The following is a 12672-nucleotide window of genomic DNA, read 5'->3' on the forward strand; positions in this document are numbered from 1 at the left end:
TTATATATATATATATATATATATATATATATATATATATATATATATATATATAACCTATATTTCAGATATCTGCCAAGATTTCATTTTCATTTAGTTTATCTTGATGTACTAAAATAACTAAAATAAAAATAAATTTTAAGGTATACATAAAGTTAACTCGTCAAAATGACAAAAACTATTAAAACTTTTTTTTTAAATCAAAATGAAAACAGAATATAAAAACCATATACATCAAAATCTCAATGATAACAAAATAACACTGGTCTGAACACACACACACACACACACACACACACAATCAGATCAGGCCAAATATAACTGGAAAATAATTAAATTTAAGATTAAAATATAAAATAAACCTAAACCAATCATAGATTTGTTTATAGAGACTCTGCAGGTTATTTTCAGAGGAAACCAAAGACAACATCATAGTCAACCCATGCTTTTATTTTGGTGCATATAAAAACATTTTTATTGAATTTTACCAGTTTTCGTATGTAAATTTGTATTTCTACAGTTCTATCCGATAGACTGCGATAAACAAGGATTCCAATAAACAACTACAGGTCTTGTGAAACCTCCAAGTTTTGTCATTCAAGTCACATAACAAAAAAAATTATAATAATTATCCCTAAATATAATTTGTTCAAATTCTGTGTATTTTTCTCTTAATTTAAAAAGAGACCAGAAGGACGCACTGATTTCATCCATTTAGGGTCAATCAGAATCTACAGTATATGTGTCAAAATGAGTGCCAAATTGAGCGTTTGGGCTCTTTTTTGAAGGACCCCTCTCTGGATCTGTGAATCAAAATGCCTTGTAATCCCCAAACAGAAATGTTGTCTCTCATATTGCATGAAACTCAAATGTCTCAAATGAACAGCATAGACGGAAATATGATGGAGGTTCTTACAGCAGGTTGCAAACCCAAACCCATCACACTGGCCTGTTTTTACCCTGTCCAATGAGGTCTGACAACTCTTGTCTGGGAGCATTTATGCCACATAAACAGGAGGAACACGACAAACACATCTAGGTCGATTTTCAGCCAGTAGTTTCTTTAGTGCAGCAAGAGGATAAAATCTAAAGAGCTATCTGTAAGGCACAACCCTCAGGCCACGGAACCACTTTCTTTTAAAAAGAAAGAAAGAATAAAAAAATAAACACAGTAATGACTATAATTTGGCTTTCCCTTTCTCTACGCAATCTCTCTAGAGACACATTTCAATGGGATCATTACATACTAAGAATAACAAACATTCTCTCAGTAAGAGTTCCATAATACAACACCATCACCAAAAGGGATGATATAATCATTTACAACCACATGATAAGATCAACAATATGTACTATACAGCACAATAAATACATGTATGTAAACAGAGAGAAATGAGAAACAATGTAGACAATACAAAAACCTACTGATAAAAAAGCAAACTTGGCAACAGAATGAGTTTTACATGGAATAAAGAAAGCAATGAAAAAGGGGTCTTTTCAAAAGGCTTCAATATTATATAGAATTTTGTACCTCTGATTAAGTATATCTACTGCATATGTATAATTAAAATATTTTAAGGAAAATTGACTCATAAGCCTGAACTGCTTATGCTACAAGTTGATTAAAACACTTTAATATGCTACATCAAAGCACATCAAAGAGCATTAATAAATAATGCTAGCATCAAAATCAAATGAAGAGGATGTTTGTACAGTAGAACGCTTGACAGAGATGAATAAAGCAGCAATTAAAATCATTGCGACTGGTAATGTTTGGCAAAAATGTCCAAAATAAATACAATGAAAAAAAAAATACAACAATAAAAAATAAAAAAAAAATACAGTGCAACTAGATTCACACTTGTGAAATATCCCGTGATCATGTGAAAACACAAACCGGTAAATTGAGCTTCTTCATTTATGTCAGTTGATTTCAGGATTCATCATTAACATGATAATAAATAGCATTATTATTAGGATTCATTTGAATCCATTGCTTGCATGTTCTTGTACATTACTGGTAGGCAACAAAACATTTAAGGCTTATTCAAGCTCTTATTTTATAACAGAATTATAAGTTCTTGTTCTTGGGGGAATAACATTTTGAAACATTGAAATAGGGCCACAATTAGGAATTATTGATAAGCTGAAAAACGAATTGTTTAAAACAAAATATTTTTTTAATGAACCATTTTCAGATCTGGATTGGATGCAAAAAATAATAAAAAGATGCACAAACTACCATATTTACACCAAATATGGTAATTTAAATGAAAAAGTGTATTGTCTGTGTAAATGGTGAGTTCTTTTCACTTTGGTACCATGTCCATATGCTTCAAATAATGATACACAAACACAACAGAGAGCTAAATCCATCATTAATAACACATTCAAGGCATCAGGAAGACTTGAAGTCCAAAGCATGAAGTATTCACTTCCAGTGTTTGTCTGCAAAAATGCTTCGAATTGCCGCTTTCCTTCAGATAAACAGGAAAAAATAGTGTCTCGGTGGTGAAAAAACAGCTGCTTTCTAAGTTCAGTGTTTCTGAAATACTGATTCAGTGAAAAAAGAATATTATAATAATAATAAAAGTACCTCACAATCGGTCAAGCTTTTTAACCTTTCATTTGTTACGTTTGTTTGTATGAATGACAGGTTTAAATGGAAAAGATATTCCTGAGTGTAAAAGTGGTTGTAACTCAAAAAATGAAAAATAAAAAACGGTTAAAGGCGGACATTTAAAAAGCACTTTTGAACGACGTATGTAAAATAGACGATGAAAAAAACGAATATCTTTACCATAAATAAGTGTGTCTCATCTCTAATATAAAAAAGTTCAGGTGCTGTGTCATACTGTGTTATGTGTTGGCAGTGTGCTCTTCCTCCTCCTCCTCCTCCTCCTCTAAAACACAGGGTTCTGAAATTTCCCTTTCCTCCTCCTGTTCGTCCTCTTCCTCCTCGTCCTCCTGTGTGTCCCCCACCTGCTCGTCCAGGGGGATCTCTGTACATTCGGAGTCCTGTGTGCAAAGGGTTTTAGTGTCACTGCAGCTGTTTTCCTCCTCTTCCTCTTCTTCCTCATCCTCAGGAGGGCTGCCGCTGTCCTTCTCCGTGTCTGATTCTCCGTCCTCCTCCAGAGTCAGTTCAAACTGGAACTTCTCCTGGCCGGCGGTGCGTCGGCCCTCGCTGTTGGTGTCCAGCGCTGGAGAGGGGCTCTGGGGGATGGTGCTCTGGTACCACTCCCTGTTGTCCTCCAGTGTGTCCAAGATGTCCTGTGCGTCTGGGTGCACCAGGTCTGCCCACGTCTCCCACAGAGGGTGAACAATGTAATCGATGAAGCCCACCTTGGGAAAAAAAAGAGATAAAATTATTTTCAAATGTTTTTGAAATATTATTATTTTATTATATTATATTATTAATCAGTAATAATTAGTTTTTTTTTCCAACAACATATTTTATGTAATACCACTGTGAGCCGTGGGATTTATGCTGTCATAAATAAATTACAATAAATAAAAGTAACAAGTGCAAAGAGGTTTTAGGTAAGGGTAAAAGGTCATCACATGATACTTTGGATGTAACAGCACACCCTGAAAGGTGTTAAAAATAAAAATAAATAATGCATTAAAAACGTTAAAAAAAAGGTTAGAAAGATAATATAGATGTTTATGTTTCATTATTTCATTGATCTTTATCTACCCTAAGCTGGCTTACCTGGGACTTCTCGACTGAAGCGTTGTGCTTGTCACACATGGGGCTGATCTCCATGCCGCGCTCCCGCTCTCTGTCCCCCTGGCTGAAGAACTCCTCCATGATGCGGTCCGTCCACTGCCTGTACAACTGCAGCGGCTTGGTGGGGTTACTGAGGTCTGCACAGTGCACCATGTTCTGCAAGACCTGAGATACAGCCAAAATCAGTCCCATTTATATTTACATGAGGGTTGTGACGGTGAGGAAATTTTACCACAGGTTAATCGACTAGGTATAAAAGTTAAAAATAAAATGACAATATCTAAAATGTAATGTGAGTATAAATATAAAGACGGACCTGTATCCTGTCAGAGTAGTTGTCTAGCAGTAATACCCCAGAACTGGTCACCTTTTTGGTCTCCACCATGGTTTTCAGATCTGCCAACAAATTCATGTGCTTAGACATGTCAGTGGCCAGAACCTGCAAAAAAAAAAGATGGACGACCATCAGTATTAGCTGGAGAGAAAAAGGGAAATTTACTGTCCTTTTACATCTCTTTTCATATCCGTGAAATAAAAGTTTAGTTCCATAATACAGAAATCAGTGCAATTAAATACAGTGCTAATAGCTAACTTACAGACCAGTGACACACATAACATTGTGACTCACAATGTCAATGACCATCTTGCGGAGTGACTGTCTCTGTTTCTTGGTCAGGTTCTGGAAGATGTCACAGTTCTCTTCCTGCAGCAGTTTAAAACCTACAGCCAGATGATGATTCTCCAACACAGACGAATCATTATACATGAGGGCCAGCTCAGAGTCTGAGAGGAGAGAGGAAAGAGGAAGCACAATTCATTCTATACCGTACTAACTCGACAGCTCTTGTATTTGTAATTCACGGTTGACTTTCAGTGAACAGCAACCTAAATTGACAATTTCAGTTTCACACAAAGCTACAGTTTTGCTTCAGATGAGCGCACTTTCATGATACTTTCATGGTGCTTTTTTGGAGCTTGACCTTTTGGGGCTGTGTAAATATTCATCAAAATGTGAGACAAGCCCCACTGGTCCCTCCATTCGTCACCGAGGGGATTTTACCAGCTGTGTGGGTGGGACACGTGAGCTTTGTGATTCACCGACACATGTAGCCCACCAAGCACATGCATCCATAGCATGTGAAAATCGCCCGAATGACCGCTTGCTGCACGTGATAACAGCTTAAACAAGTATTGATTCCTCTTTGTGCGGGTCTGCTACTTCGAACAACCGTGATTAAGCTAAAAGTGTTTCTGACAGCTGTGAAAAACACTGCACACATGTTATTTGTAGGAAGCAACGTGATGTTCCTTTACGAATACAACGGAAACAAGGTTGTTGTTTTTTTATTTACTATAATATGTAGGCTTCTTCTAGTCCACCCGGACCTTGTATGCCAACTATTCATTTAAAAGCATAACAGAAGGAATATGTCACCCAATAAATGTACTCAACCTCAGGCCATCCAAGATGTGTACCGAAAATCTTTTCGGAAGGCCCAAGGGTGAGTAAAATTTCAGCAAGTATAATAAAATGCTATAGCAGCAAACGAAAGACTGTTCTTCTGCTAGAGCGAGAGACTTACTAGTGTTAATGAGAAACTGGTTGGAGACGCCAGGATGGTCAACATCATGTATGGCACTGGCAAATATGGCAGCGAGAATTTCAAGGTCTGTAAACACAGCCTGAAAGACACAGACACAGACAAGTTTTCTAAAATTTCATAACCTAATCCACTTTTTTAATACCCAACAATCAGAAGAAGAAACAGCATGGCATACTGGGACAGCACTATCATACCTCAAGGGCAGGGGTTGATAACAGGACGTGAGTGGACTGTGTGACATCAGCAGCGTGGATGTTGTTGTGATAGGCAACGTCAGCATGGTAATGGTCCTCTAAAGTCATCAGATAGGTGATAAACGTGTCGAGAGGAATTTTAAACGTCTTTAACAAGTCCCTCTCCTACAGCAGAAACACAACCCGTATGGGCTGTCCTTATTAGCACAAGCAACTTATAAAGAGACATTAAAGCAAATTTGAGCTTGAGGGAACAAAAGCTTTAAAAATTCCAGTACCTGGAATATTGTGTGCATCATAACCGTTAAAGGCCTGTTCCCAGAAAATTCGGACACTTTGAAGACATTAAGGCCCCATTTATTTGCATCTTCAAGCTCCTGAAATGACACAAACACATATAGTTAGATTCTCATATTTAAGTTTTCTCTCTGTATTTACAGTCATTTCATTTTATAGACCACCGTTTAAATGTTAGAGGTCAGCAAGATTTTTTTAAGCCTCTTTTGCTCATCAAGGCTACATTTATTATAACAAAAATACAGTAAAACAGTAATATTAATACTTTTTTTTTTGTCTAATTTAATATTCAAAAACTGAAGTTATTCCATTGATGGCAAAGCTGTATTTTCAGCAGCCGTTATGCCAGTCTTCAATGCCACATGATCCTTCAGAAAGCATAATAATAAAACACTTTTATTATCATCAACAGGTTTATATTTTTGTGCAAATAGTGAGACTTTTTTTCTGGATTCTCTTATGAATAGATAATTCAATAAAACTGCATTTATTTAAAATAGAAACATTACAAATGGTTTTCAAAGTCAATTTTTATCTATTTAAACTACTTGCTAAAAATCGTTAATTCAAACCACAAAAAAATTATTGACACTGAACATTTGAACGGCAGTGTATGTAAAAAAATATTTAATTATTTATTATTTTATACAATTAATTATTCATTATATATATATATATATATATATATATATATATATATATATATATATATATATACAGTACAGACCAAAAGTTTGGAAACATTACTATTTTTAATGTTTTTGAAAGAAGTTTCTTCTGCTCATCAAGCCTGCATTTATTTGATCAAAAATACAGAACAAAACAGTAATATTGTGAAATATTATTACAACTTAAAATAATAGTTTTCTATTTGAATAAACTTTAAAAAAATAATTTATTCCTGTGATGCAAAGCTGAATTTTCAACATCATTACTCCAACCTTCAGTGTCACATGTAACATCCAGTCTATCACATGATCATTTAGAAATCATTCTAATATTCTGATTTATTATGAGTGTTGGAAACAGTTCTGCTGTCTAAAATATTTGATGAATTAAAGGTTAAAAAGAACTGTATTTATTCAAAATAAAAATAAAAATTCTAATAATATATATTCTAATAATATGTTTTCTTTACTATCACTTTTTATCAATTTAACACATCGTTGCTGAATAAAAGTATTGATTTTATTTAAAAAGAAGAAAGAAAAAAAAATTACTGACCCCAAATTACTGACCAGTAGTGTATATCGTTATTACTAAATATTTATATTTTAAAAACATAGCTTCTTTTTTTTTTTTTTTACTTTTTATTCATCAAAGTATCCTAAAAAGTATCACGTTCTGAAAAAATATTAAGCAGCAGAACTGTTTCCAACTTTGATTATCACATGATCCTTTAGAAATCATTCTAATATGATGATTCATTATGATCCTAAAAATTCAGCTTTGCATCACAGAAATAAATGATAATTTAAAGTATAATAAATTTAAAAACAATTATTTTAAATTGTAATAATATATCGCAAAATTAAAAAAAATTCTGTATTTTTGATCAAATAAATGCAGGCTTGATGTATATATATATATTCATTAAGATTACCTTGGCCAGCTCATCTTCTGTTTCAGTTTTAACCCCAAACCGAGGGATGTTAGAGTTGGTAAGGCTGGAACTGTGCGTTAGCTTTTTGACACCACTAATCTGGGACATCGGCCTTTTCTTCTTCTCCTTGTCTTTCTGGGACTGGGGCGTTGGCATCTCCACCTCGTGTTGTTTATCTACACAAACAGAAAATGCTTAGAGAAGGTTCAGGAAACCATGCGCTCATGGGTGAAAACACTTCATGATCCCCATTACAGCCACTGATTTGCAGTTTTGTAAAAGAAGGGTGGGCTATGGTCATTTAATGGTCTCACTTGTGGCTGATTATTTAGCTACACATTCGTCAGGCTACAGAGCTGCTGTTGACCTGCTTTTTGCTCATAATCAGCACTTCAGTTGTCCTAGTTCTCTGATTTACCCTCCCAAATTTCACATAGCTGCTCTCCTCCAGTCAAAATGCCCTTTCTCTTTAATACTTTGTTCATTTAAAAATGCAACGCATGTTGCCACCTAAGATTATGGTGTTATTCTACACTGAATTTATGTAAACATCCATATTAAATATTTATTAACGTTTTTGAGGGACACTCACCTAAGAATGTACTGGAGATGAACTCAGACACCTGGTTACCAGATCGGCTCATCTCTGAGAGGTGAGTCAATTCTCTGTTCAACATCCTCTTGAACTGTTGAGAGATAAACAATGAAAATTATTATTATTATTAATATTATTATTGTGTAGGGGAAAAATCTAACTTGTTTTAGGTATCCACTATTAAGGACCATCTATATGGAAAAACCTGGGGGAAAATAAATAAATAAATACAAACAAATTTTATATATATATAAAAATAAAAAAAAAGTAAAAATTTATTGTGTGGTTTTATGTAATATGTTCGTGCTATTGTTGAAAACACCCCCAATTTTATTCACTGCTGTAGACAACATTTTACCCTTTTTTTTATCATTTAATGGGTTTTGCCTTGTCAGCTGTGTGGCTATCAGCAGATTCACCATGGTTTCAAGGCTGAGTCCTCCAAACAACCCAAAACATATGAATCCTCTCAGACTGTTAAGAATGTCAGGTCAAAACGACCTACTGGGTCACACCAGATAGACGCCACAATGTAAAGTATCTTTTTCCCCCATTTCTAACAGGCACAAAATGGAGATGAAAACTGCAGCATGCTCGAAAATAAACTCACTAATGTGTGCAAACAAACAACTAAAACAGCCGAGCGACAGCACATGATATGATGATGCTTTATAAAGGAGTTTGGGTTTAGACAGTGATAGATCCTAGACAAAAAGAAAAAAAGGCATAGGTCTTTTATGTACTGTAATCATGTTGAAATATCCATTTTAAATATATAATATAAAAATACTAAAAAATGTCATATCTGTCTTAATATCCATCGATTATCATGTTTTTACGCAACCTGCATTATTTGTGTAACCGCATGCTTAACACCAGTAATAAACAATAGCATCCCATCCAACCGCATTTCAATATAAGAATGCAATATTTCATTATTGATTGGCTTACCTTAATGTATCCCCAAGAAACTGACAGCAAATAATTTGCCTCAGGCATTTTGAATGAGTAAATCCAGATAGCAGATGAGATTAGAAAGCACTGGCTGATAGGGAAGACGAACACAAACTGCTCTAAGAGACGATCTCAAAGCTTGATCTTATTTTTTTAGTCCACCCTTACTAACATTGTGATTTTAAATCTAAACGCCATCTGAAAAGTCCAGAAATTCCAGGGCATTCCTTGTGATGGCTGACTCCATTGTTAAGAAACCTGGCAAGAGTCCACCTAAAACAGAGGAGGGCATGAAGAAGCCAATGCATTGTCTGATAGCATCTATCCGTGAGCTGCGCACTCAAACCAAATGAAAAATGCCTGCGCCTTGGAAGGAAAATATGCCCATGTAACAGCTTCCAAATAAGGCTGTTTTTCACCCAATCATTCAGGTGAGAGTCTCTGACTGCAGCTCTGCCAATCAGGTAGCTCCTCCAGATTAGAATGAGCTCATCGCTGCAGCTGATTGGCCGAGCTGAGCTCGCATGTAAATCTTCTGGGAGTGCATCCCTCCTCAGGACCCCTCCCACTTCACCCTCTGGATGTCTGTAGCTCAGATGGAGGATGTGTTTCTTTGTACGAGAGCTCTTTAAAACCGCAGATAGCTCCCCAAAAGGGCACACAGTCATTATGTGTGGTTTGGATCCATGCGTGTTCACGTCATAATTGACATATTTGTGTGCACACAGATGCACACGTTTGTGTGGAGGGGTGAGGTAATCTTCATGACATGACGTGATGTTTGGAAGTGGACATTGTGTCAACCAGACTCATAAAATATTCAGTGAAGTTCATTCACATAAATCCACAGAGGGGAGTCAATGGAGAACATATGTCAGATGAACAAGAACAAAATGATGCCGTGCTAGATCTGTCCTGGTAAATTGTTAATGAGTGCTTGAATAAAGCAAAACATATGCTGGGAAATGTGCCATTTTATTCTTTTACTGATTGGAACTGGTAAAAAAAAAAAAAAAAAAAAAAGTTGTCATGTCTAGTCCCTGTGTGCCTTGCCCTTGTTAGCTGCCATAGTTACTCTCATTAATTGTTGTGACAGTTCATTAACCACGCCCCCTTGTTATTGCGTTAAGCTGGTCTATGTTCTCTTGTGCATATATAGTGCTTGTCGTTGTATGTATTTGCCAGTTTCCTAGCATTTCCCTGTTTGTTTATTAAAGTTTTCCTGTGCTTAGATCTCCTTCCCTGCCTGCTGTTACAGGAAATAAATAAATAAAATATATTTAGTTTGCTCCATTAAGTATATAAATGCATATCACATATTTATGAGTAAAATATGCAAAAGAAAAAGAAAGAAAAAACAACAACTAAAAACTCACATTTAGATTTTTACTGCACTATAATATAATAGAATTTAATAAAAAACAATCTATATGCAATCTCACATAAATATGGCTGGGACTGAAGTATTTAGCAAAATATTATACTTCCAATGGCCTACTATCCAAAACCACACAGTGCCCTGAGAGCAAGTGACTAAAAAAAGTACCTGTAGGCCCCGTACAGTTTTAGAAAAATGTCGCTGAGGTATTGTAGCAAAACCAGTGTCTTAACACTGAACTGGTGGCAAAAGTACGTACTGCATGGCAGCAAATAAAGAGCTGAGGCAGTGGAGCTGACAGAACATGGTCGGGGATTATTTCACACTTCTGGTCCCTGTGTACCTCTAGTGGGATGGCGAGTAATTTGCAGCTTTAGTGGAGCAGATGAGCCGACGGTAATAGGCTGTTGCGGGTCTGTGCGGACAGAAGTGACTGTGCTTCTATTGTTGGAACATCTAGAAGGTGTTAAAACATGTCTTGGAGCTAAAAATGGAAATATATCACACAATTTGTAGCTGTGATTCCTTGAAAATGTGTTTTCTGGGACAGTGGCCTGAATAATGATTTGTTCCTGAATCCATCCCTCTAGTCTAATAATATGCCTCGCAGATCAAAAGCAACATTCATTACTTTATTATAAACTTTGAGCTCAAAATAACAGCGCTGAGGTCAAAATAATTCTTATTCTAATTTAAACGGCACATATTCTATTTCAGCAGACTAAACAACAACAACAAAGCCACTGAGCTGTCTTTGATGCATTATAATGATGCATCAAGTTGTTGACTTTTCAGATTTCTCCAATATCTGTATTTCTCAGATGCAAATCAAATGAGCAAAAAAAATTAACAATACTATACAATACAAAAATAAATATGACTAAAAAGCAGACCAAATAGTATATTCTGTAAACTAATAAAATAAGTAAATAAAATGTACAAATTAATAATAAAATAAAAAATAAATAAATGTTGAAATAAAATGTTTATTTTACTTCAGTATTGTAGATATTTTTGAAGCATTTGTTTGACTTTGTTCTTACCTGGTTATAGCAGTATATAGTTAATATAAAACTTGATATAATAATCTGAATATATTAAATATAATTCAGAATATACAGTTGTAAGTATGAATACCGGTATATAGATACATATCTAAGTAGATGTAAATCAGAGTATATATAGTTATAAGTCTGAATATATGTAAGTAAATCAGAATAAATATTTACAAAATCTGAATTTGTGTGTAAATTATTAATATATAGATGTAAATCTGAATATATAATTATATGTCTGGATATATAAATGTAAATTGTGAATATGTAATTGAAATTTTTTCTGAAAATTAAAATATGTTTAGAAATCCTTCTTAAATATATTGTCTACATCCCAATATGATTCTATCTTATTTCCAAGCATGTCAAGAGACATAAAAAAAATGAAAACATTATGCCTATAGATCCTGTAAACAGGTATCAAAGCAGATATTACACTCTATTAATTATTGTAAGTGCATATTGCTAATCTAAACCAAAAGGATTATTATCCCATTTATTAAAAATTTTTTTTAAAAAATGGCAATGCTACCGAAAAGTCCTCAAAGTGACAGTATTATTAATATTTTCTACACAGTTCAACATGGCTGAGAGGGATAGGGAATCTGTCAACAATATCATCGGTTTACAATTAGATTTTATTGAGATTACTGCAGCAGCATGTCATGGTCAGCAATAATTATAATAATTAATATAGTACAGTATCTGCATTGATACATGTACAGGATACATAGGCATACTGTTGTCATAAAAAAGGCAGTAAGAAGAACATCTGCCTACAGTATATGTTCCTGCCAGACCTGAGACTCGAAACTGAAACCTTCAGGTTACAGGTCCGACCCTCTAACCATTATATAGTCAGACTTCTATTTCTATTTTATTCTATTCTATTTATTCAGACTTTTATTTATGTATTCAGACATATCTATATATTGCAACTTTCTTGTGTTCATATATTCAGAATTCTAAGTACACATTCATAATTTACATTCACATATTCAGACTTAAAACTATTTACTTCTATATATTAATGATTTACATTTTTATATTACAATTAATTACATATTCAGATTTTAGATAATTATTTCATGTTTGCCGCTTCAAATATTTATGTATATATATATATATATATGTGTGTGTGTGTGTGTGTGTGTGTGTGTGTGTGTGTGTGTATAAATATATAAAATAAATATAATTAATACTACTTATATATACACTTATATACATAATTATAAGATAATATTTAATTTTAATTGTAATTT

At 34.3% G+C, this 12672-nt stretch overlaps 1 protein-coding gene across 8 annotated transcripts in view; it reads right to left on the reverse strand.

Moving 5' to 3' along the window:
- Window positions 1-429: 429 nt before the first annotated feature.
- LOC128018827 (cAMP-specific 3',5'-cyclic phosphodiesterase 4D) overlaps window positions 430-12672 on the reverse strand; it is a 107077-nt gene continuing 94834 nt past the window's right edge. For 7 of the 8 annotated variants that reach the window (XM_052604627.1, XM_052604619.1, XM_052604626.1 and 4 more), the window contains 9 exons: window positions 8021-8114; window positions 7429-7604; window positions 5807-5905; window positions 5529-5693; window positions 5314-5413; window positions 4359-4513; window positions 4047-4169; window positions 3713-3895; window positions 430-3342 (listed from right to left, as the gene is read on the reverse strand). In XM_052604627.1, the coding sequence (XP_052460587.1) occupies window positions 2860-3342; window positions 3713-3895; window positions 4047-4169; window positions 4359-4513; window positions 5314-5413; window positions 5529-5693; window positions 5807-5905; window positions 7429-7604; window positions 8021-8114 (1578 nt within the window). In that variant the 3' untranslated portion in view covers window positions 430-2859. Of the gene's footprint in view, window positions 3343-3712; window positions 3896-4046; window positions 4170-4358; window positions 4514-5313; window positions 5414-5528; window positions 5694-5806; window positions 5906-7428; window positions 7605-8020; window positions 8115-8974; window positions 10247-12672 lie in introns of those variants that run through there. The other variant, XM_052604625.1, reaches the window with a different exon arrangement.

Source organism: Carassius gibelio, chromosome A8 (assembly GCF_023724105.1).
Source record: "Carassius gibelio isolate Cgi1373 ecotype wild population from Czech Republic chromosome A8, carGib1.2-hapl.c, whole genome shotgun sequence".
Taxonomy (NCBI): Eukaryota; Metazoa; Chordata; class Actinopteri; order Cypriniformes; family Cyprinidae; genus Carassius; species Carassius gibelio.